The 21,942-nt window shown below is 43.9% G+C and overlaps 1 protein-coding gene across 1 annotated transcript; it reads right to left on the minus strand.

Moving 5' to 3' along the window:
- Positions 1 to 3,277: 3,277 nt before the first annotated feature.
- Positions 3,278 to 3,868, minus strand: LOC137834095 (uncharacterized mitochondrial protein AtMg00810-like). Its single transcript, XM_068642160.1, has one exon. The coding sequence runs from the start codon at positions 3,866 to 3,868 to the stop codon at positions 3,278 to 3,280; it is 591 nt and encodes a 196-aa protein (XP_068498261.1).
- Positions 3,869 to 21,942: the final 18,074 nt, after the last annotated feature.

Below are 21,942 nucleotides of genomic sequence, written 5' to 3' on the forward strand. Positions count from 1 at the left end.
TTGTTTTTGGCTGTTCTTTTCTGGTTTTAAAATTTCTTTCCTTCTGCTGCTGCTGGTTTATTCTGATGTAATGGAAACAATATCTTGTTTTATCTCTTATCTTTGTCTATTTGTGAAGACAAATAGGGGGAGATATATGCTGTGTTTTCAGTTTGTTTAAGTTTCTGTTTTTCAAGTTGTTAAAAACAGTTTGGGGTAATATGTATTTTGGTTGGTTCTGATATTAACTGTTTTAAGCTTTAAATGTTTATCTGCATGCTAACAGAATATCAGAAGTTCAATGTATTGCTCAAAGTTCTATTGCAGGAATTGCTTCATATTTAATCAGGTACAACACAAGCATCAGGGATTTGTCTTCATCAAATAGGGGGAGATTGTTGAACCAAATCGTGTTCAATGTTTTGAAGAATCCAAATCCTTTGCAGGATTTTGAAGCCTATGCTTGCTGCTAGCTTTGTTCTGGGGTAGTTTAATGTTGTAATCCACCCTTAGATTGAATCTCAAGCAACTAGCATCTCAATCTTTATCAAAGTAAAATGTTTTTCAAACTAAGTTGAAACAACCGATTGTTTTGTCGAAACAACCAATTGTTTACACTTAGGTGTTTTGAGAAAGTTTGAAAACTTTTTTTGAATGGTTAAAACTGTTAAGTAACAAAACAACCGATTGATTCGAGGAAACAATCGATTGTTTATTTTGTAACCATAACAGAAAAACTGTTTTCTTTGACTGAGCTTCAAATGCTTTAACTGAATACGCTCCAGTCATTAAATGCTTTGACCAATCTATTTTAAATGCAATTAAGAGTTTGTTAAGAATTGATAACAAACTATATCTTTGTATAAATTTAGAAAAACTGTTTTTAAGAGATAAGAATCTTGAAACAAAGCATCGACTAAGAGTTTTTCAAAGTGTTCTGAGATTGCTTAAAAGTTTAGAGATTGATCAAGGTGCTGGAATAGGATTCTACTTGTATTGATTTCAGATATTCATCTGTAACAAGTGTAATCTTTGTAAACTGCTGAACAATTCGTTTGTGTGTTTTGCTGACATTGGCTGTGTGTTCTTGAGGTGTTCAAGATCAACAATCTTAGTGTTGACCAAGGAGAGTGTGTTTCTTGAGGTTTTCAAGGTCATTCTTTTGGTTGTGGTGTAAGTGATCTAGTGGTGATTGCTTAGTGGATATCCTCAGGGTTTCTGAGAAGACTGGATGTAGCTCTAGTTTGGAGTGAACCAAGATAAACAACTGTGTACAATCTCTCTATCTCTAACTCTTTAATTTCAGTTTGTTTGTTGTTTGCTGGTATAAACAACCGATTGTTTCGAAGAAACAACCGATTTTTTTTTTCTAGTACTACAGTTTTTGCTAGCTGTTTTGGCTAATTGAATTGCTGAATCAATTGGTTTCTGAAATAAATTCATTCTAGCTTTGAAAAATTGCGAAAACCCCTTTAAACAATGCACCCGCCCTCTAGTTTAAAGCCATCTTTTCTAACAAATTTGAGCGTCATTTCTATGCAGCATCCAACCCTACACGTGTCGTCATCTAGGCTGGGTTAATTTGAGTGTCATTTCTATGCAGCATCCAACCCTACACGTGTCATCATCTAGGCTAGAGTGACTTAAGCGTCATTTCCATGCAGCATCCTATTATGCGGCCAAATCTCCTATTCAAGGTATAACCTAGCACGTAACGCGCTCTGGAACGCCACCCGACAAAGCGAGTATCGGATGCAACATAGTACATCATCTCTGTGATATCGCTTGTCGCAGGTGCCACCTTCCTCCCCACCACACCATGCATGTTCTAGCTGAGGGAACCTTGCCATCGACGAATGTCCACTCTGGGAATCCCGTCATCGATGAGCAAGCTATGTCCTCCAACTCACTTAACCTCCATGCTTCATGCTGACGTAACGATCATCTTTACTGAACCTACACGCCTGAACCTCCAACAACTTCAACCATGTTTACTGGGAAATCCGGCGATGTGCCTCTTGCGGCGACTCCTGACCACCTGATCTTCCATCATCTAACACGGCGATGATACGCAAACCTGGCAACAACCGACTATGTACACTGTAGAACGCCACTTCCACAAACGGCGACTATGTTAACTTCTTGACCATTCATCTTTCTCTTGTCCACGTGTCCCGCTAAGCACGCCCCACGTAGTCACTTACTATCCACGTCATCACACCCGATGACCTGATCGATACAATAACTTTTCTCTTGTGGAAAAGACCAGAAGGAAGAACTTCTAATATTATGGTTTATAGCTTCTTCTTTCGCTGATGCTTTCAAGAGGTTTGGTGGGGTCCGACTTTGTATACTGAGATGAATGATCTTTTTGTGAGGTGCTTGATGTGTCCTTAGTCATCTGCTGGTTGCTTTGGTTTCAAAACAGAATGATTCAGGTTATGCATAGATTAAGAATGAATTTTACACAAATTCTAAACACCCTAGAACTAAGCTTCAATCAAAGCAACACAGGCAAAGAGCTTTCTTCACAGAGTTGGTTTCATCAAAGCTTCATTTTCTACAATCTCCCCCTATTCGATGAAACAAATTCCTAGGATGCTTTGGAATGTTCTGTTTAAAATTTTGGCACAACCTGCAATCACAAACAGATGTAGAAGCGCAGGATAATCTATCCCAGATCAATCAGGCACCACAAACTAGTTTCCACTAGGTGATTTCCAAAGAGGAACATCAACCAAATCAATGTGAAAAACCAGTTACACATGCATAGGTGCAACAACAGAAAAAACAATTGGTTATTTCGCATGAATAACCGGTTACGAATCTACCAGAGTTTATAACAATAACTTAAAACCAGTTAGGGCAATGTTCAAACAATGTGCAAGAAAAACAAATGCGAAAATAGGAACATTACAACCCAAAGTAATCAAAAACACAATTCTCCCCCTATTTGTCTTCACGAATATAGTGAAAGAAGGATAAAAAACAACATTTATTAAGGTAAGGCATATAAAACAATGATTCCTAACTCATTTCTTAATGAGAAAAAGTTGTCCTTGGATAAGGGTTTGGTGAAGATGTCTGCAAGCTGTCTTTTAGTGGAAATGAATTGGACCTCACAGTCACCATTACTAACATGATCACGAATAAAGTGATGTCGAATCTTAATGTGTTTGGTTCTGGAGTGCTGAACTTGATTTTTTGTGAGGTTTATTGCACTTGTTTTGTCACAAAATAAAGGAACCTTACTGACTTTCAACCCAAAGTCCTCCAGCTTTTGCTTGATCCATAAAATCTAAGCATAGAAACTCCCTGCAGTTATGTACTTAGCTTCAGCAGTTGATAAAGCTACACAAGCTTGCTTTTTACTGTGCCAGGATATAAGACTTGAACCAAGTGGATGACATGTCCCACTTGTGCTCTTTCTATCCAATTTACATCCTACAAAATTAGAATCAGAGTATCCAACTAAATGTACATGAGAGTGTGAAGGATACCATAAACCCACAAATGTTGTTCCTTTTAGATATTTCAGGATTCTCTTGGCAGCTTTAAAGTGAGATTCCCTTGGACTGGATTGAAATCTTGCACAAAGACAAACAACAAACATAATATCAGGTCTACTTGTAGTGAGATAAAGTAAGGAACTAATAAACCCCCTGTATTTAGTTTGGTCCACTATTGTTCCAGCTTCACCAGCACTCATGTTACAGTTTGTAGACATGGGTGTTGTTGCAACTTTACAGTTCTCCATCTCAAACTTTTTGAGATTCTCTTTGCAATACTTAGATTGACACAAGAAGATGCCCTCTTTGGTTTGTTTGATCTGTAGTCCAAGAAAGAAGGAGAGTTTCCCCATCATTGACATCTCAAACTCCCCCTGCATTGCTGTCACAAATTCTTCACACAATTTATCATTAGTAGATCCAAAAATAATATCATTAACATATATTTGGACTAAGATGACAACAGAATTAGATTTTTTAATGAAAAGTGTTTTGTCAATTTTCCCTTTTTCATAGTTGTGAGATAGAAGAAAGTTACTTAACCTTTCATACCACTATTTAGGTGCTTGCTTGAGACCATACAAGGCTTTCTTCAACTTGTATACATGGCTTAGATATAGATGGTCTTCAAACCCGGGTGGTTGCGTTACAAAGATTTCCTCATTTACAATTCCATTTAGAAAAGCACTCTTCACATCCATTTGGAGTAGCTTGAAATCGTTCATGCATGCAAAGGCCAGTAAAAGTCTCACAACTTCTAACCTTGCTACTGGTGTGAAAGTCTCATCATAGTCTATCCCTTATTTTGTATCCTTTAGCAACAAGTCTTGCCTTGTTCCTTGTGATTACCCCTGAATCATCTTACTTGTTTCTGAAAACCAACTTTGTTCCTATGACATTCATCTGATCTGTTCTAGGAACTAGAAACCACACATCATTCCTTACAAATTGATTGAGCTCCTCGTGCATAGCAGCAGTCCAATGTTAATCCTTGAGTGCCTCATTGATTGTCTTGGGTTCAACGTTTGAAACAAAAGCCATATGGTTGCAGAAGTTTGCCACAGTCCTCATTGTAGAGACGCCTTTGTTGATTTGCCCAATGATGTTTTCTGTACCGCCCAGTTAGTCGGAAGTGATGACATGGCAGCAAGCTATAATATAGGCGTGTTGAACGGGACACCTGGCTGGCAGAAGGGAAGGAAGTCGGGGGGCTCGTGTAGTCGCCAGTCGTTAAGTTGGCGTGCCCCGATCTCTAGCATACCTAAACCGGCGGTCACCAGGTTTGTGTCGTAGTCGCCAGATGCGAACCCAGACGACCAAGTGATCAGAGATCGCCGAAAGGAGGACATCGCCGAAAGATCAGGAAAGCTTGTTCTAGGCTTTCGAAGCGAAGGATGGAGTTGTCAGATGGTCATTCCCTAGTTGGCCAGAGGTTGAGGTCAGGGAACAGCTTACCCGAACATGCACGGTGAAGCAAGTGAAGCAGATCATGATGGCGGCCGGCGAGACCACAGTGAAGGTGTGTATGATGACACCCGTACTCGCCACACAGAAGAGATCGCGCTCCAAGGCAGCTATACACCGAGTTACTTCCTGCATGGGTAACTTAGTCGAATAAGCCTGAAGAGTAAGAAGTGACGCTCAAGCAGAGGACGCTCCAGATGGTGACACGTGTACAGCTGGATGCGAGCCACGTGTCCAGATGTGTAACTGTCAGGAGAGAGAAAGTGCACAGGTATATAAGGGATTCTAACGAACTTCTGAGGTACGCGCGTTTTAGAATACTTCTTTTACGCTTGCGAGAACTTGAGTACGCTGAGAGAGAACATTGCACGGTTCCTGAAGTTCTTAGTTTTCCTCTTAGTATTTTGGTGGTTCAGTCGCTGACTTGAGCGTCGGAGCGCGATCGGCCGCAGCGGTGCCGTTCTGTCTTTTGCAGGTTCTTGAGGTGAATCAAGGTGAAGGACGGAAGCTAACACGGTGCAAAGCCGATCCAGAGGAAGCTTCCTTTGACGAGGCAAGGCCCTTGCATTCTGGTCAACAGGCTGGATCATTTTCTACAGAGAGATCTCTAGGAATCCTCCACTCTTTTGGAAGATCACACTGTTTCAGGTTTTCAATCGGTTGTTTCGTAGAATCAACCGGTTGATTTTTTGGACAATTTTCTAGATTCTTCAAAAAGATATTTTGTTCATCTTCTTTTGTACTGAACTTTGTTGGATCTTGTTCTACATTGTTAGTTTCATCAAAAACAATATGTACAGATTCCTCTACGGTCATAAGCCTTTTATTGTAAACTGTATATGAATGACTAGATAGGGAGTAACCAAGAAAATACCATTGTCATCTTTTTCATCAAACATACCAAGATTGTCTTTACCAGTGTTCAGGATGTAGCATTTACACCCAAATACCTTTAGATGTCCTATGTGAAGCTTCCTTCCATTGAGCAGTTCATATGGAGTCTTTTTCTGAATGGGCGTAATAAGAACACGGTTCATCACTTAGCATGTTGTACTTACTGCATCTGCCCAAAAGCACTTTGGTAAGGAGGATTCATTCAGGATTGTTCTTGCTAGTTCTTCAAGTGATATGTTTTTCCTTTACACCACACCATTTTATTGAGGTCTCCTTGGTGTAGAGAAATTGTGAAAGATGTCCAGCTTATCACAGAAGGTGCTGAACTTCTCATTTTGAAATTCTCCACCATGATCACTCCTAATGGCATTAATGTTGCTGCAGTAGGAGTTTTGTAGCCTCTTGGCTAGCTTATTGAATTCAGAATAAGCCTTTTTTTTTAGTATAGAAACATTGTCCATGTAAACATGGAAAAATCATCAACCACAACAAGAGCATAATAATTCCCTCCAAGGCTCATAGTTCTTGAAGGACCAAATAGATCTATATGTAGCAGCTCAAGCGGTTTTGAGGTGGAAACAATGTTTTTCAGTTTAAAAGATTGTTTTATTTGTTTCCCCTTTTGACAAGCTTCACACACATGATCCTTCTCAAACTTGAGTTCGGGTAAGCCAATAACAAGATCATTTGAAATCAATTTGTTCAAGTGATGCATATGAATGTGTGCAATTCTTCTGTGCCAAAGCCATGATTCTTCATGATTGGACAAGAGACAACCAATATATGTAGAATTTGAAATATCAAGTAGATAGAAATTATTAATCCTCTTACCAACCAGCAACACTTCCTTTGAGTTTGGAAGATGAATCTTGTCCCGACCAGTCCTTGGTCATCGACTCAGAGACTAACCTCAGACATCGCGCACCGGTGCTTAGTAATGGAAGGGGGCCACGTGAGGTGGGACCCAGACTCACCAACCAGAGAATTGGTTAGCCTTTGACATTTGTATCCTAGACCCCGATGTTGGAGATCGATATCGAACCTCACTAGTAGAGGGAGAAGATCGAACATCGGTCGTCAAGACAATGTAGAGGGCCACGTAAGGTGGGCCCTAGAGTTTTGCTAAGATAACAGTTAAAGACAAGAGATATGTGGGAAGCCTAAGTCACGAGGGATCCATACACGTGGTGTGTATGACGCATGAAGGCGCAACACGTGTGGATAATCCTAGGAGGCACTAAAGCCCATTAGGGTTAGGGTTTCCAAGAAAGCTGCATGCATGGCACGTGAATACTTAGGGCACCCACGAGGCAGATGGTGCTAGAGATTAGGTGCACAAGTTGGTACCCAAGCGGCCACTCTATCATTCGTTGCACTCCAGTTAAGGGAGGTTCATGAGCCAAATACGCTAAGATTCTATGAATAGCGGGGCAAGGACATTCTCCAAGGAACCCTAGTTTCAGCCTATATAAAGGGTGCCACAACCCTAGCAAGGTACACAGTTTCTAAGACTTAAGCTAATATACACACTTGGTGTTTCTTTGCCCTAATACTGACTTGAGCATCGGAGTGCAAACGGCCGCTAGGGCGCCCCTTTGTCTTTGCAGGTGAGAGGTTTCTTGATCAAGAAGGCACGATTCTCAGGCAAGATCGAAGGGCCAAAGCTGCTGTTAGAGCCAACCGGTGAAGGAAGTCAACCAGCAAGAACATTTGGCGCCCACCGTGGGGCCCGTTAAATCAAGGTCCCACTCGCAATCACGTTAGGAGTCTTTACCAGCAATATGAGGAGTACGAGTCAAGGCACCGCTGGATCCGTAGGACCCGTGCCCCCAGGAGGGGACAATGTTACCACGCAGCAAATCTTGGATATGATGCGTACCCTCCAAGCAGAAGTAGCGGCATCACGAGCGGACAACGCAGAGCCAATGAAGAACTGCGTAGGGACCTGCAACAGGTAGGGAAATGCGCAGCGGACGAATGTGCGCCATGAGTACCACTTAGGGCACATCCCATGTCGTTCTCACGAGCGATCATGAATACGATGTTACCAACAACGTCTCTACGCCTGAAAGTCTCCTTCACCGGAGTAGAGGACCCAAAGGCTCACCTCATGGCGTTCCACACCCAAATGATGCTCACATGAGGGTCTGACCCTGTGTACTGCAAGATGCTCATGAGCACGTTGTCAGGCACGGCGTTGGAATGGTTTGTTAGCCTTTGTGACGGGCACGTCACCACCTTTGACCAGTTTGCAACGCTGTTCAGGGAGCAGTACCTTATTAACAAGGCCCCCACCCGACTTTCTTATGATGTTTTTTATGTCAAACAATACTGGGGGAGTCTGTGAAGGACTACCTGAACAGGTTCGGAGACCAAGTGGTGAGGCTAAAACCCACTGATGAGGCCATGACAGTGCACGCCTTAGTTAAGGGAATGCTACCTGGGCCTTTCAGTGAATCATTGCTAAGGTTCTACCCGAAGACATTCACTGAGATAAGACGTAGGGAGTTAGCGCACATCACTGCAGATGATCGGGTGACGCAGAATTAAGGTCTCGTCGGTCCTGTCCGACCTTGAGCAGCTACATGGCCTCAGCCTATGAGGGTGCACGAGGCGACCACAGAGAAGAAGGGGGCGGGAAAACCCTATGAACGGGCCCAGGTCGGGACTCGCGCACGAAGGGACCCACCCCCAAAGCATAATTTCCCAGTAGAGCTCAAGGAGTTGATCGTTATTCCAAACATAGCGGCAAGACTGAAGGTACCGGCGAAAACTGATAGGAAGATGGGGCTCAACAAGAACGCTTGGTGCGAGTTCCACTAGGCGAACGACCACTACATACGTAATTGCTTGGCCTTGGCACACCAACTAGATGAGCTTGTGAAAAGTGGCTTCTTAAAGGATTATCTTCAAGAGTCGCAGGACGACCAGGACGACTAGGTGCCTATCCACGGGGAGGTAAACACCATCTCAGGAGGGTTCTCAAGGGGAGGATGCACTGCCTCCCAGCGAAAGAAGTACACACGTGGCGTAATGGCGGTGGAGGTACTGCCGGTAGACCAATCCCCTGATGTCGACCTCGTCTTCACGAAGGCCGACCTCCAAGATGTCACACCCCATGACAATGACCCAATAGTAATTTCACTGGTCACAACGGGAAGGAAGGTACATCGCGTCCTCGTGGACCAAGGAAGTTCGGCCGACGTGATGTTCTTGACGTCCTTCAATCAGCTACGATTGTCCATGGACCAGTTAAGGCCCTACACCGGATGTTTGTATTATTTTGCAGGGGACCAGGTGGAGGTTCGTGGGGACATCGAGTTGAGGACGACGTTCATGGATGGCGCAACATTGTGCACCACCAACATCAGGTATCTTGTTGTTAATGCCCCTCAGCCTATAATATACTGTTAGGAAGGCCAGCTTTAAACAGGTTGGGATCAGTTGCCTCCACGAGGCATATGAAGATGAAGTTGCCCTCCCTTGAGGGTGCGGTGATCACCATCAAATCTGACCAAAAGAAGGCGAAGAGGTGCTACGAAAACAGCCTCAAAACAAACGAGGGGTGTTTCCTGCCACCACCAGACCCTCAAGAGAAGATGGAGTGACCCGTGTAGAGATCGCCTGGGAGAACCACCCAAACCCGCAGGAGGCGTGGTGGAGAGAAAGATCAGTGGAAAAACGTTCAAGCTTGGGCGATCCTAGAGTCAAGAGTCATAGGATCGAGTTGCTGAGGTCATAGCACGACACATTGATACATTCGTGTGGACCGCTGCTGACATGCCCGACATAGACCCTGACTTCCTGTGTCATCGTCTCACCATGGACCACAAGGTTCGACCTGTCCGCCAGAGGAGGCGAAAGTTCAACGAAGAAAAACGTCAGGTCGTACAAGAAGAGACGGAGAAGCTATTAAGGGTTGACCACATCAGGGAAATTCAATACCCCGAGTGGCTAGCCAATGTGGTACTAGTAAAGAAGGCCAGCGAAAAGTGGAAGATGTGTGTTGACTTCATGGACCTCAACAAGGCTTGTCCAAAGGGTTCTTACCCGCTGCCCAGTATTAATGCTTTGGTGGACAGCGCCTCCGGGTGCAGGTTATTCAGCTTCCTGGATGCATTTTCTGGTTACAACCAGATCATGATGCACCCCGGGGACGAGTGAAAGACAGCGTTCATGACGGAACTATCTTGCTATTGCTACAAGGTCATGCCCTTCGGGCTAAAGAACGTAGGGGCCACCTACCAGCGATTGATGGACAGGGTACTAGCCCCTATGTTGGGGCGGAATGTCCAAGCATACGTAGATGACATGGTGGTCATCTCCCAGCAGAAGGAGCAGCACGTAGCAGACCTGGAAGAGCTGTTCACCACGATAGTGAAGTACAGGTTGAAGCTCAACCTGGAGAAGTGCGTGTTCGGGGTTGAGGCAGGCAAGTTCTTGGGTTTCCTACTCACTGAACATGGGATAAAGGCAAATCCTGATAAGTGTGCCGCTATGATAGCCATGAGAAGCCCAATCTCGAAGAAAGAAGTGCAACAGTTGACAGGGCGCATGACTGCTATGTCCATATTTGTATCGGCAGGAGGAGACAAAGGGCACCCTTATTTCCAGTGCCTAAAGAGAAACAGCAGGTTCGTATGGACCCGGGAGTGCGAAGAGGCGTTTGTAAAGCTGAAGGAATACCTAGCCAGCCTGCCAGTGTTGTGCAAGCCAGAGTTAGGTACCCCACTCCGCCTATACTTCGCAGAGAAGGCGATCAGTTTGGTACTATTGCAGGAGCAAGACCAGATGCAGAGGTCAATCTACTTTGTCAGCAAGGTATTGCAGGGGCCATAGGTGAGATAACAGGCCTTAGAGAAAGCAACCCTGGCAGTAGTATTCTCAGCGAGAAGACTTCGCCACTACTTCCATAGCTTCACCATGATAGTAATGACAAACCTTCCGATTTGCAAGGTCCTGCAAAAGCCAGATGTGGAAGGCAGAATGGTGTGATGGGCGGTAGCACTGTCTGAGTTTGACGTACAGTATGAGCCTAGAGGGCCCATTAAGGGCCAAGTTTACGCAGACTTTGTGGTAGAACTCTACTCGGCGGCCACGCACCAAGAAGGAGCAGATTTCATATGGGTTCTTTCTGTAGATGGTTCCTCAAACCAGCAAGGTAGTGTGGCTGGTGTTATCTTGGAAGGACCAAATGGGTTGCTGATTGAGCAGGCCCTACGATTTGCTTTCAAGGCCAGTAAAAACCAAGCAGAGTGTGAGGCCTTGATCGTTGGAATGTTGTTAGCTAAGGAGATGGGTGCGAAGGGATTGTTGGCAAAGAGTGACTCTTTGCTAGTTACAGGCTAAGTCACGGGGGAGTACCAAGCTAAAGACCCTCAGATGGACGCATACCTGGAATATGTCCAGGTCCTGAAGGAGTCATTCGAGGTGTTCGAGTTAGTCCACGTACCCAGAGAACAAAATGCCCGAGCTGACTTGCTTGCAAAGCTCGCCAGTTCGGGCAAGGGGGGCAGGCAGAGGACGGTGATTCAGGAGACCCTGAAGACACCTCGAACTACCATGGACAACATGGCAGAAATTCAACAGATTAGCACATCAGGAGGGACAAGGAGGAGTAATCGGTTGTTACGCAAGAGACGATGAAAACACCCAGAATAAGCAGCTACCCAGTAAGTTAGGGAAATAACGTCGCAAGTTTACCAGGTCGAATAAGGAGAAACCTGGATGACGACTTACCAGCGCTACTTAGCCGATGAGGTACTCCCGCTAGAACCAGCAAAAGCTAAAAAAATCAAGAAAAATTTGAGCAAGTACACCCTGATCGATGGGAAGTTGTTTAGGCATGGACTCACCCATCATATACTGGTATGCATGGATGGTGAACAATGCACGCGCATCATGGCAGAGCTACACGAAGGGATATGCGGTAGCCATATTGGCAGCCGATCTCTCTCATCAAAGGCCATCCGTGCAGGGTATTACTGGTCAACCATGACAGAAGATTGCACAAGGTATGCCTAATGGTGCAAGCAGTGCCAACAACATGCTGATTGGCACAAGGCGCCCCTAGAGGAGTTGAGATCGATCTACAGCCCATGGCCATTTCATATCTGGGGGATCGATATTCTAGGACCTTTCCCTTTGGCAGTACGGTAGATGAAGTACCTCGTGGTTGCCATAGAATATTTCACGAAGTGGATCGAGGCTGAGCCAGTGGCGCAGATCACAACCCATAAAATCCAGCACTTTGTGTGGAAAAACATAGTGTGCCGCTTCAGAATACCGAAGAGGCTGGTATTTGATAACGGTACCTAGTTTGCAAGCCAGCAATTAGGCTAGTTATGTACGGAGCTAGGAGTAAAACAGGTGTTGGCATCAGTAGAACACCCCCAGACGAACGGACATGTCGAGTCGACCAACCGAGTTCTGCTCAGAGGTCTAAAGAGGAGGCTAGACAAAGCGAAGGGTGTTAGAATATATGGCTTTAAACTAGAGGGGGGTGAATTGTTTAAAGAGGGTTTTCGAAAACTTTTAAGCCAAGAATGAAATTACTTCGAGAAACAAATGATAAGGAATTCAGTTTGCCAAAACACAAAGCAAAAACAACAGCACCAGAAAAACAATCGGTTGTTTCACAGAAACAATCGGTTGTTTATACCAGTTCACAAATATTGAAATTGAGTTTAAAGAGATTAAGGATAGAGAGAATGCACACAGATGTTTATACCGGTTCACTCTAAACCCAGAGCTACATCCAGTCTTCTCAGAAACCACTGAGGAATTCCACTAAGCAATCAAATCTATATCACTTACAACACAACCAAGAAAGTGACCTTGATCCCCTCAAGACACACACTTCTCTTGGCCAACACACCAACACTAAGAATGTTGATCTTGATCCCCTCAAGAACACACAACATTTCTCAGCAACCACACAAAGATTCTTGTTTAACAGATACAAGGATTACACTTGTTACATAAACAAATCTGAAATCAATACAAGCACCTATCTCACACACTTTGATCAATCTCAATCTCTAAGCAATCTTAACTTCTCAAAATCTCAAAATCTGCATTGTTTTTTTTTAAACTCAAATCTGTTTTTCTGAATATATGAAAGATGTTGTTTGTTATCAAATCTTAACAAACTATTAATTGCATTTAAAGATTGGTCAAAGCATTAAAAACTGGAGCGTAAACAGTTAGAAAATCATTTAATGCTCAGTCAAAGCACAAAACAGTTTTTCTGTTATGGTACCAAAACAAACAATCGGTTGTTTCCTCGAATCAATCGGTTGTTTTGGTTTTAACAGCTCAACCATTTGAAAAACAGTTTTCAATCTTTTCTAAAAACACCTAAGTATAAAACAATCGGTTGTTTCGACAAAACAATCGGTTGTTTTTCACTTAGTTTGAAAAACACTTTTCTTTTAAAAAGATTGAGAATGCCTATGCTTTGGATTCAATCAAAGAGTGGATTACATACACAATCTACCCCAGATCCTATCTAAGACAACTCAGCAACAGCAAGCACAGCCTAGCCTTCAACATCCTTCAAAGGGTTTGGATTCTTCAAAGCTTGAACACTACTTGGTTCAACAAAGGGGACCTGGGCGGAAGAAGTTCCTAGAATCGTGTAGGCCTACCACACTACCCCTCAATCCACAACCAGGGAAACATCATTCAGCTTGGTATACGGTTTGGACGTTATGATCCCAGTGGAAATCCAGGAGAACTTACCGCGCTTCCAGAATTTCGTGGTCGGAGAGTTTAACGAAGAGAGAAAGGTGAACCTGGACCTACTGGATGAAGTGAGGGAGGAAGCAAGGATTAAGGCTGAAGTCTTGAAAAGGAGTGTTGAGTACAAGTACAACTCCAAGTTGAGACCTCGGTAGTTCCAGGTCGCCGACCTGGTGATGCGAAAGGCCCACCTGTACCAGTTGGAAAACAAGTTATCTCCCTAGTGGACTGGCCCTTTTAGAGTAATGGAGGCCCTCGGGAATGGAGCATACAGGCTCGAAAAGTTAGAGGGTGGCGCGATCCCTCGAACTTGGATCGCGACCAACCTGAAGTTTTATTTTAGTTAAAAACATTTTGCATTGTACATGTTTAAGGGGAGACTCTTTTTCCCTCAATAGGGTTTTTTAACGAGGTCACCCGAATAAAATTCCAGTTATTCAATTAAAAAATGTACATTGCGGTAAATGAACCTCTCCCTTGAAGTGATACGCGAGGAGCAGAGGTAGTTTGGTTTCCCCAATAAGCCCCTCTCGTGTATGTTTACCAAGGCGAAGAATAGTATGGTTCAGCAGTTAAATGAACCTCTCCCTTGAAGTCATTAAGCCAAGAGTGGAAGTAGTATGGTCCCTCAGTGAACCTCCCTCTTGTATGAGTTCACCAAGGCCGAGAATAGTATGGTTCGGCAGTAAACAAAACCTCCCCCTTTAAGCAATGCGCCTAGGATGGGAATAGTATGGTTCAAGCATGAACCTCTCCCTTACGCAAGCTTACCAAGGTTGGGATTAATATGGTTCGAACGATTGAAGGCCTGCCCCTTGACTTTGTACAACAAGGATGAGATCGGCAAAAGCCGTTCGCTCGAGTTAGAAACACCAAGATGGGAGAAGTTTGGTTCCTTAGGGGGCCCCCTCTTGCATAATTACTCTAGGGTTGAACAGTATGGCTCACCAGTTAAGTCCACTCTTACCTTTGTGATGCAGGATCGAGATCGGGAGGACACACTTCTCCCTTGTTGGTAAGCCAAAGTCAAAGACAGTGTGATTCACTGGTATTGTTGGCAGGATATTCCCATCGATCCAAGGAGGGTAGGGGCGAGATCAACGAGCTACCCTATGTCGCGAAAAGAAGATCAAGAACAGCAAGAGGGTTTATCCCCAAACAAAGACCGAGTCAGTTAAGGGATTTGCGCGCACAAGACATATAAGGTCGAAATGTGCTACCTAAAGGGCAAACCTAGGTCAAAAGTGTTGTTAGTCGAAATCAGTACAAGCAAGGGCAGAGAAGTACAACGGTTAAAGCAATTAGTTAAATAGAAGTTAAATATTCATAGAGATATAGGAATGAAAGACAGGTTGTTCCTCATAAAGACGGAGTTACAGATATTACTCTCTCAGTACGAGTTGCCCATCAACAACGCACTTTGCCTCACCAAAGAGGGTAAGATCCACCTCAAGGTGCACGCAGGCAAACTGAGCAATGGCATCTTGAAACCCCTCACCATAGGCGTCAACGACATCGTTTGTGAGCTCCTCCTCTCTCTTCCTGAAGGATTCAACCTTCTCAGCCAGCTCCCCCTCAACCTGCCCCAGCAGGACCTCGCGCTGAGTCCCTCTTTCCTCCAGCTTGGCCATCTTCTCTTTCATTTCCTCGACCAGCCCTTCCAGCTCGATTACGTTGGTACGAAGGGGCAAGATCTTTGCTTCTAGTTGGACCGCCTCTTGGCTCTTATCTTGAAGAGCTTTCTTGGCGTCCTTCTCAGTTTTGTGAAGGCTTGCCATCTCCACAAGCATCGCGATCACGCGGTTGGCGAAGGTCTTGGCGTTAAGGGACATTTCCTCCTCCAACTTCGCGCCTTAAGTTCCTCTGTCTCTTAGGCCCTGTTCAGCGCCAAGTCAGAGGCAATCAGGAAGTCCCCAAGGCCATTAACAATGCAATCGTGGGAGAGGTTGTTGCTCAAACTCTCCACCACCTCTTTGTCTTGAAAGCGAGTGAATAGTCGTTGGAGCAGCACGGGAAGCTGGGAGGTAGAGGACATATCTTGGCCCTCAGGAACACTCTCCCCTCCACCCTCATGAACAACAAGGTGCAGGGGGAAAGAGGCGCTTGGAGGGTGGTCTATGAAGGTTGGGGTCCCACTGGAGGCAGAGGCAGAAGGCACCACGGTCTCACCCACCCTTGGTCGTTTAAAGATGAGACTGGTGCACGTGTCTTTGTCATCAAACTCGACAGCCACCACCCCTCTTAGCTCAACACCGGCAGGGGCTGGATTAATGGGTTGGGGAGTAGGCGTAGCCGAGGTTGAGGGGGCTATGGGCGTTGAAGGGCCCACCCCAACAGCAGCCGCCCTTCGCTAGGCCAGCAGGTCGGGCAACTTTTTCTTTTTGTCATTATTGAAGCCCATATCTACACTTAAACAACAAGTCAACATAGAAAATTACAAAGGCAAGTGGAATGCCAGCAAAAAACTGAAATGAAATAAGAGGAATGGGAGCAAGAAAATACCAATATACGTCTTAAGACCTTTTGGGCTAAACTCATGCTTAAGTAGCTCCAAAGTGCTGAATGGAGTAGGAAGTCCAGAGAGGAGCTCACATACCCCTCGCTCTTGATGGGCATGGTCCTCAAGACTTCGGGGCTTTTGAAGAATGGGTTTCTCTGTCCAATACAAGGGAAACCCATCGAGAAGGGCGGGGTCCCTCTGATTACTCCGGATTTTTGTGAAGTTCTTCTTGAACCCCTTGTATGACTGCTGGAAGAGCGTTAAGAGCACCCTCCCAGTCACCCCGTTGAAGCTTACCCACATCTTCTTCCCATGGTTTTTGACTTCGAAGAAGGAAAGGAAGGTGTCTACAAACGGTGTAAGACCGAGGCTATAGCAAAGAATGGCGAAAGCCCTCACGAATGCCCAATTGTTGGGATGAAGTTGGGTGAGGGAAACATTCACCTCGGTCAGAAGTGTGCGCTCGAAGGCAGTAAGGGGCAATCGAAACCCCAATCTTCGGAAGATGGTGGAGTAGATGAAGCAGAAGAGGCCTTCGGGGTCAGAAGCTTCATCAGAACATACTGTCTCACCCTCATGACAAGCCACTACCTGCACGAACTTATCGTGGTCTTTGCCAAAGACGCACGAAGGGTGGCAGGTTTACTTCTTCCTATAAGTCGCTATGCTCTCGAGGGATGTGAAGGTGGACGTTTCCTTTAGAAGATCCGCCGGTGCCCAACGATACAGGGACTTGTAGAATGAGGCAAGAGGAGAGGGAACTGGCGAAGAAGTTGGAACAGGGGATGAAGTTGAAGTGGATTTGGAGTCTGAAGGAGAAGCTGGTTCAGGAACTCGTTTGGTCATCTTGGATAGAAAAGCTAAAAAAGGAAAGGAAAAAGAGAAACTTTAGAGGAGGAGGAGGCGCAATTTGACGAAACCAGAGAATACCAGAAAACAGAGACTCGCGATATGAATAGTAGGAACAAATGCACAAAGAAATGCAGAAATCATAAACAGTCCCAGAGAGTTATAAGCATGTTACGGGCAATGAAATCATAAATTGCAAAGCAATCAGTGAATAAAAATCATACCTTTAGAATATTGAGGTTCAAGGGTTTGAGTTTGGGAAGAATAAGAAGAGAGTGTTTTTTCACAGAATGCTAAGTGAAGGTTCGTGTAAGTAAAAGTGATGAAACAGTGGTGGGAGCGTAAGGGTTAAAGTGTTTGAATAGTACACGAAGAAGTTCGAGCGCCAACAAGTCCCAACCATCGATTTTTACATGTGTACGTTGATTAACGAAGAATGATGAGATGTCACTTCGGTGTACTGTTCACACTCGTTACCCAGTGTCACGTAGGTCGCCCAGTGCAATCACCAAGTCTCCTCACTAAAACAAGTTACAGTTCGAGACTGGGGGGCTTGTGTCCCGACCAGTCCTCGGTCATCGACTCAGAGACTGACCTCAGACATCGCGCACCAGTGCTTGGTAATGGAAGGGGGCCACGTGAGGTGGGACCCATACTCCCTTACCAGAGAATTGGTTAGTCTTTGACATTTGTATCCTAGACCCCGATGTTGGAGATCGATATCGAACCTCACTAGTAGAGGGAGAAGATCGGACATCGGTCGTCAAGACAATGTAGAGGACCACGTAAGGTAGGCCCTAGAGTTTTGCTAAGATAAAAGTTAAAGAAAAGAGATATGTGGGAAGCCTAAGTCACGAGGGATCCATGCACGTGGTGTGTATGACGCATGAAGGCGTAGCACATGTGGATAATCCTAGGAGTCGCTAAGGCTAATTAGGGTTAGGGTTTCCAGGAAAGTTGCATGCATGGCACGTGAATACTTAGGGCACCCACGAAGTAGATGGCGCTAGAGATTAGGTGCACAAGTTGGTACCCAAGCGGCCACTCTGTCATTCGTTGCACTTTAGTTAAGGGAGGTTCATGTGCCAGATACGCTAAGATTCTATGAATAGCGGCGCAAAGACATTCTCCAAGGAACCCTAATCAAGGGTAACAACGCAAAGGTAAACCCTAGTTTCAGCCTATATAAAGGGTGTCACAACCCTAGCAAGGTACACAGTTTCTAAGACGGAAGCTAATATACACACTTGGCGTTTCTTTGCCTTAATACTGACTTCAGCGTCGGAGTGCAAACGGCCGCTAGGGCGCCCCTTTGTCTTTGCAGGTGAGAAGTTTCTTGATCAAGAAGGAACAGTTCTCAGGCAAGATGGAAGGGCCAAAGCTGTTGTTAGAGCCAACCGGCGAAGGAAGTTAACCGGCAAGAACAAATCTCACAGGAATTAGTTTTGAATGTGACTAGATGATATCTGTTGTCACAAAGCTGACTTATGCTAAGAAGGTTGTGCTTAAGACCTTCCACATAGAAAACATCATGAATTAAAAAATTGTTTTCATTAACAATAGTACCTTTTCGAAGGATCTTTCCCTTGTTATTATCTCCATAGGTCACATGGCGTTCCTGCTTAAAAGTGATATTGACAAACTTTGATGCATCTCTAGTCATATGCTTGGAGCAACCACTGTCCAAGTACCATATGTGTTGGTTTTTTATCAAGAAATTCTGTAAAAATTTAAATCGGGTGGGAAGATTTGGTCCCCTAATAAATTTGGGTCCATGGATGTTAATTTGATTGTTAGTAACCTTAGGATTCTTGGGAACCCACTTTAGGATACCTTTAGGAATAAGAAAATTTTGAATTTTGCAAAACCTGACAAAGTGACCCTTTGTCATACAGTAGAAACAACAAACAACCGGTTGTTTCGACTTTTCAATCGGTTTATTTTCTGTAACGTTTGAAAAAGGTTTTAAACAACCACTGTTCTTGCTCTGTGGGTTGAAACCCAAACCAGATTTTCCAAAAACACAACTTTGAGATGCTAAAACATTCTCAAGGTTGGATTTACCTTTTGAAATTTTGTCTACAGTTTTCACAAGATACAAAACTTTCTTCTGAAAAGATTAATAGTTTTTGCAAGAACTAGATTCACACTTGCAAGAAGAATTTTGATAAATCATTTCTAAGTTTTCAAAATCATATTTTGAGTTGTTCAAATCTTCTTCCAAGACCTTGACTCTATTTTTCAAATCTTCCTCCTCTACCAAATGTGATAGTTATTATCAACTTATTGAGGCCTTTAAAGAGACTCATGAAGAAGCTTATAGATTAACCCTTTCAAACAATCGGTTGAAAAGTAAAAACATCTTTAGCTGAGGCACACTCATAAACTTTAAGAAATTCATTAGAATCAAGAGCAAAAACAATAATGTTTTTAGCAACACAGTCAACATGATCTTTTTCATTCTTAGAGAAAACAATATTAGTTTCAAGCAAGGATATGAAAGAACTGTTTGTAATGACATCCCAGATTTTTCAATCTATAGAGTCAACATAATTTTTCATTCTTATACACCACAGATGATAGTTCACACCACAGAATAGAGGTGGTCTATTTAAAGAAGCACATTCCCCAAAAGAAAACTTTCCAGCCATTAAAACAATTTTGAAAAAAAAAACAGAACTTCAATAATTTAAAAGAACCTAGCTCTGATACCAATTGTTAGAATTAATGGGCTAAACAAGAAGGGGGGGTGTGAATTATTTGACAAAAGATTTTTGCAAATGTGTCGTCCCGTCCCCGGGCGTTGACCATAATCAAAGTCAAAGTCAACGTATGGTGGGGCCCCTCAAGGGACCCAAGGAAGAAAGTCAACGAATTGACCGCTTGAGGCGTCGCCAGGGTGTAGGCGTCGCCAGGTGTGGGCGTCGCCAGGATAAGGCATCGCCAGATTAAGGCATCGCCAAGGGAAGGCGTCGCCAGGCAAAGGCGTCGCCAAGATAAGACATAGCCAAGGTGAGACGTCGACGGTGTTATCCCCGGATACCCATGGGTAGGAAAGACCATGGAGGAGGCGACACCGCTCGGGGGTCTCAGGTCCGACAGCTCAGAACAGTAACAAAGAGAAGAGAAAGGTGGCTTCAAGGCCATAGTTCTAGTACCAGTAGGGAGTAACCTGACTCGTGAAGTACCCACGTCACCTCAGGGAGACCCCCGGGATAGATACGACCCATGAGAGGGTCATCCCCAGGGGTGAACCAGGTGCATGGTGCGAGAGGAAGGTAGATACACTCCCAGGGCGAGTGACTAGAGGTTGGGACGCATGAGTTGGCACCCAGAAAGTCACCCCACGCGCCAGATGCACTTCGAGGAAAGATGACTCACACAATGGAATAACCCTAAGTTGGGTTACGGCGCTGTGAGGCCCTCTGCGTAGAACAACGATCAAGTCAGAAGAACACGTGGCAATAAGAACGTGTTCATCAATGTTTTAGTGGAAGTTTGCTAAGGTACGCGTTAATTTAGTTTACATATCAAGTGTTTCAAGGCACATTTTTATACGCTTTCAATGCGCTTTAAATGCAGGAGGTGTATAAAAAGGGGCCTTGGGACATTTGAAAAAGAAGGAAAAGTTTTAACCTAATTCTCACAGTTACACAAAGTCACCAAAAAACCCTAGTTGTTTCACGGCGCACCCACTGTGCGCATAGACAATTAGGGCAACACAGCATTAGTTACTCAGTATTTTCGACCACCTTCAGAGCATCCAGTCACGGTGTTCGATACGGAGGTGCGTCACCTTTGATATTTCTCGCTAGCTGACTAGATCGTCAGAGTGCAAACGGCCGCGAGGGCACCCCTTTGTTCACTTCTTTTCAGGTACTCACAGACGGAGCAGAACGGAGGTGCCATAGCTCGTGAGGACAAGCCACACATAAAGACGACCCAGGTCAACCGACGGGAACAACAAAGATTAACTAAGAATGAAAATTTATCAACAATCACAGAAAGAGAAATCAGGGAAGCCAAAAACACAAAGTTGTTAAAACTATTTGCAGAAAAACAATCGGTTGAAATTCCATTTTAATCGGTTGTTTATAGCAGTAGAGACAAAAACCACATCCAACAGTATGTAATGAGTGTGTGAGAGAGAGAGATTACACAAACAATTTATATTGGTTCACTCAACACGTGAGCTACATCCAGTTGTCAAAAAACCACTGGGTATTCCACTAGCAATCAATCAACATATTACAAACACTCAACACCACAAAGAGGTGATCTTGACCGTACAATAACACTCACCCTCTTTGCTTTTCAAACAACCACTGTCAGAATAACCTTCTGACCTTAAATATTTACAAACTTACAAGTATATAAAGAAAAACAATTACAAGAATCAAAAGGAACAGATTACACCTAGTATTCAGGAAATCACAGAGCTCCTAAAATCAGTTCTTGAACAAATGCACAGCCTCTAGGCAATCTTGCAAAACTTTGAATCAAATCTTCTAAAAAACGTTTTCAATCTCACTTTCTGTGTGTTTTTTAATATAGAGGGTAATCATATTTATAGCTCTCAAATCTAGCCATTTTTTAGAACAGGTTTAACAGGTTTTTGAAAAGATGTTAAGAAATATGACTGTCAGTCAACCAAGTCAAAATTAGTTTTGAAAACCCTCAAACAAGCTGGGTGTAAAACAACCGACTAAACCGTGAAATCTACTGATTGTTTTTCACTTGGCTTAGAAAAACATTTTTCTCTTTCAAAATAGATTGCTTCAGCTTGTGCATAGGATTAAGAATGAATTTTACATAAATTCTAAACACCCTAAAACTAGGTTTCAATCAAAGCAGCACAGGAAACAAGCTTTCTTCACAGAGTTGGTTTCATCAAAGCTTCATTTTCTACAAGATGAAGATGACAATATATATACTGAAAACAAAGAAGATAAGAGAATGAAGATGAGAGGTAAGAGTGGCGCAAAAAGGAGAAAAAATAGAAAT

This window comes from Phaseolus vulgaris, chromosome 5 (genome assembly GCF_000499845.2).
Source record: "Phaseolus vulgaris cultivar G19833 chromosome 5, P. vulgaris v2.0, whole genome shotgun sequence".
NCBI classification, from domain to species: domain Eukaryota; kingdom Viridiplantae; phylum Streptophyta; class Magnoliopsida; order Fabales; family Fabaceae; genus Phaseolus; species Phaseolus vulgaris.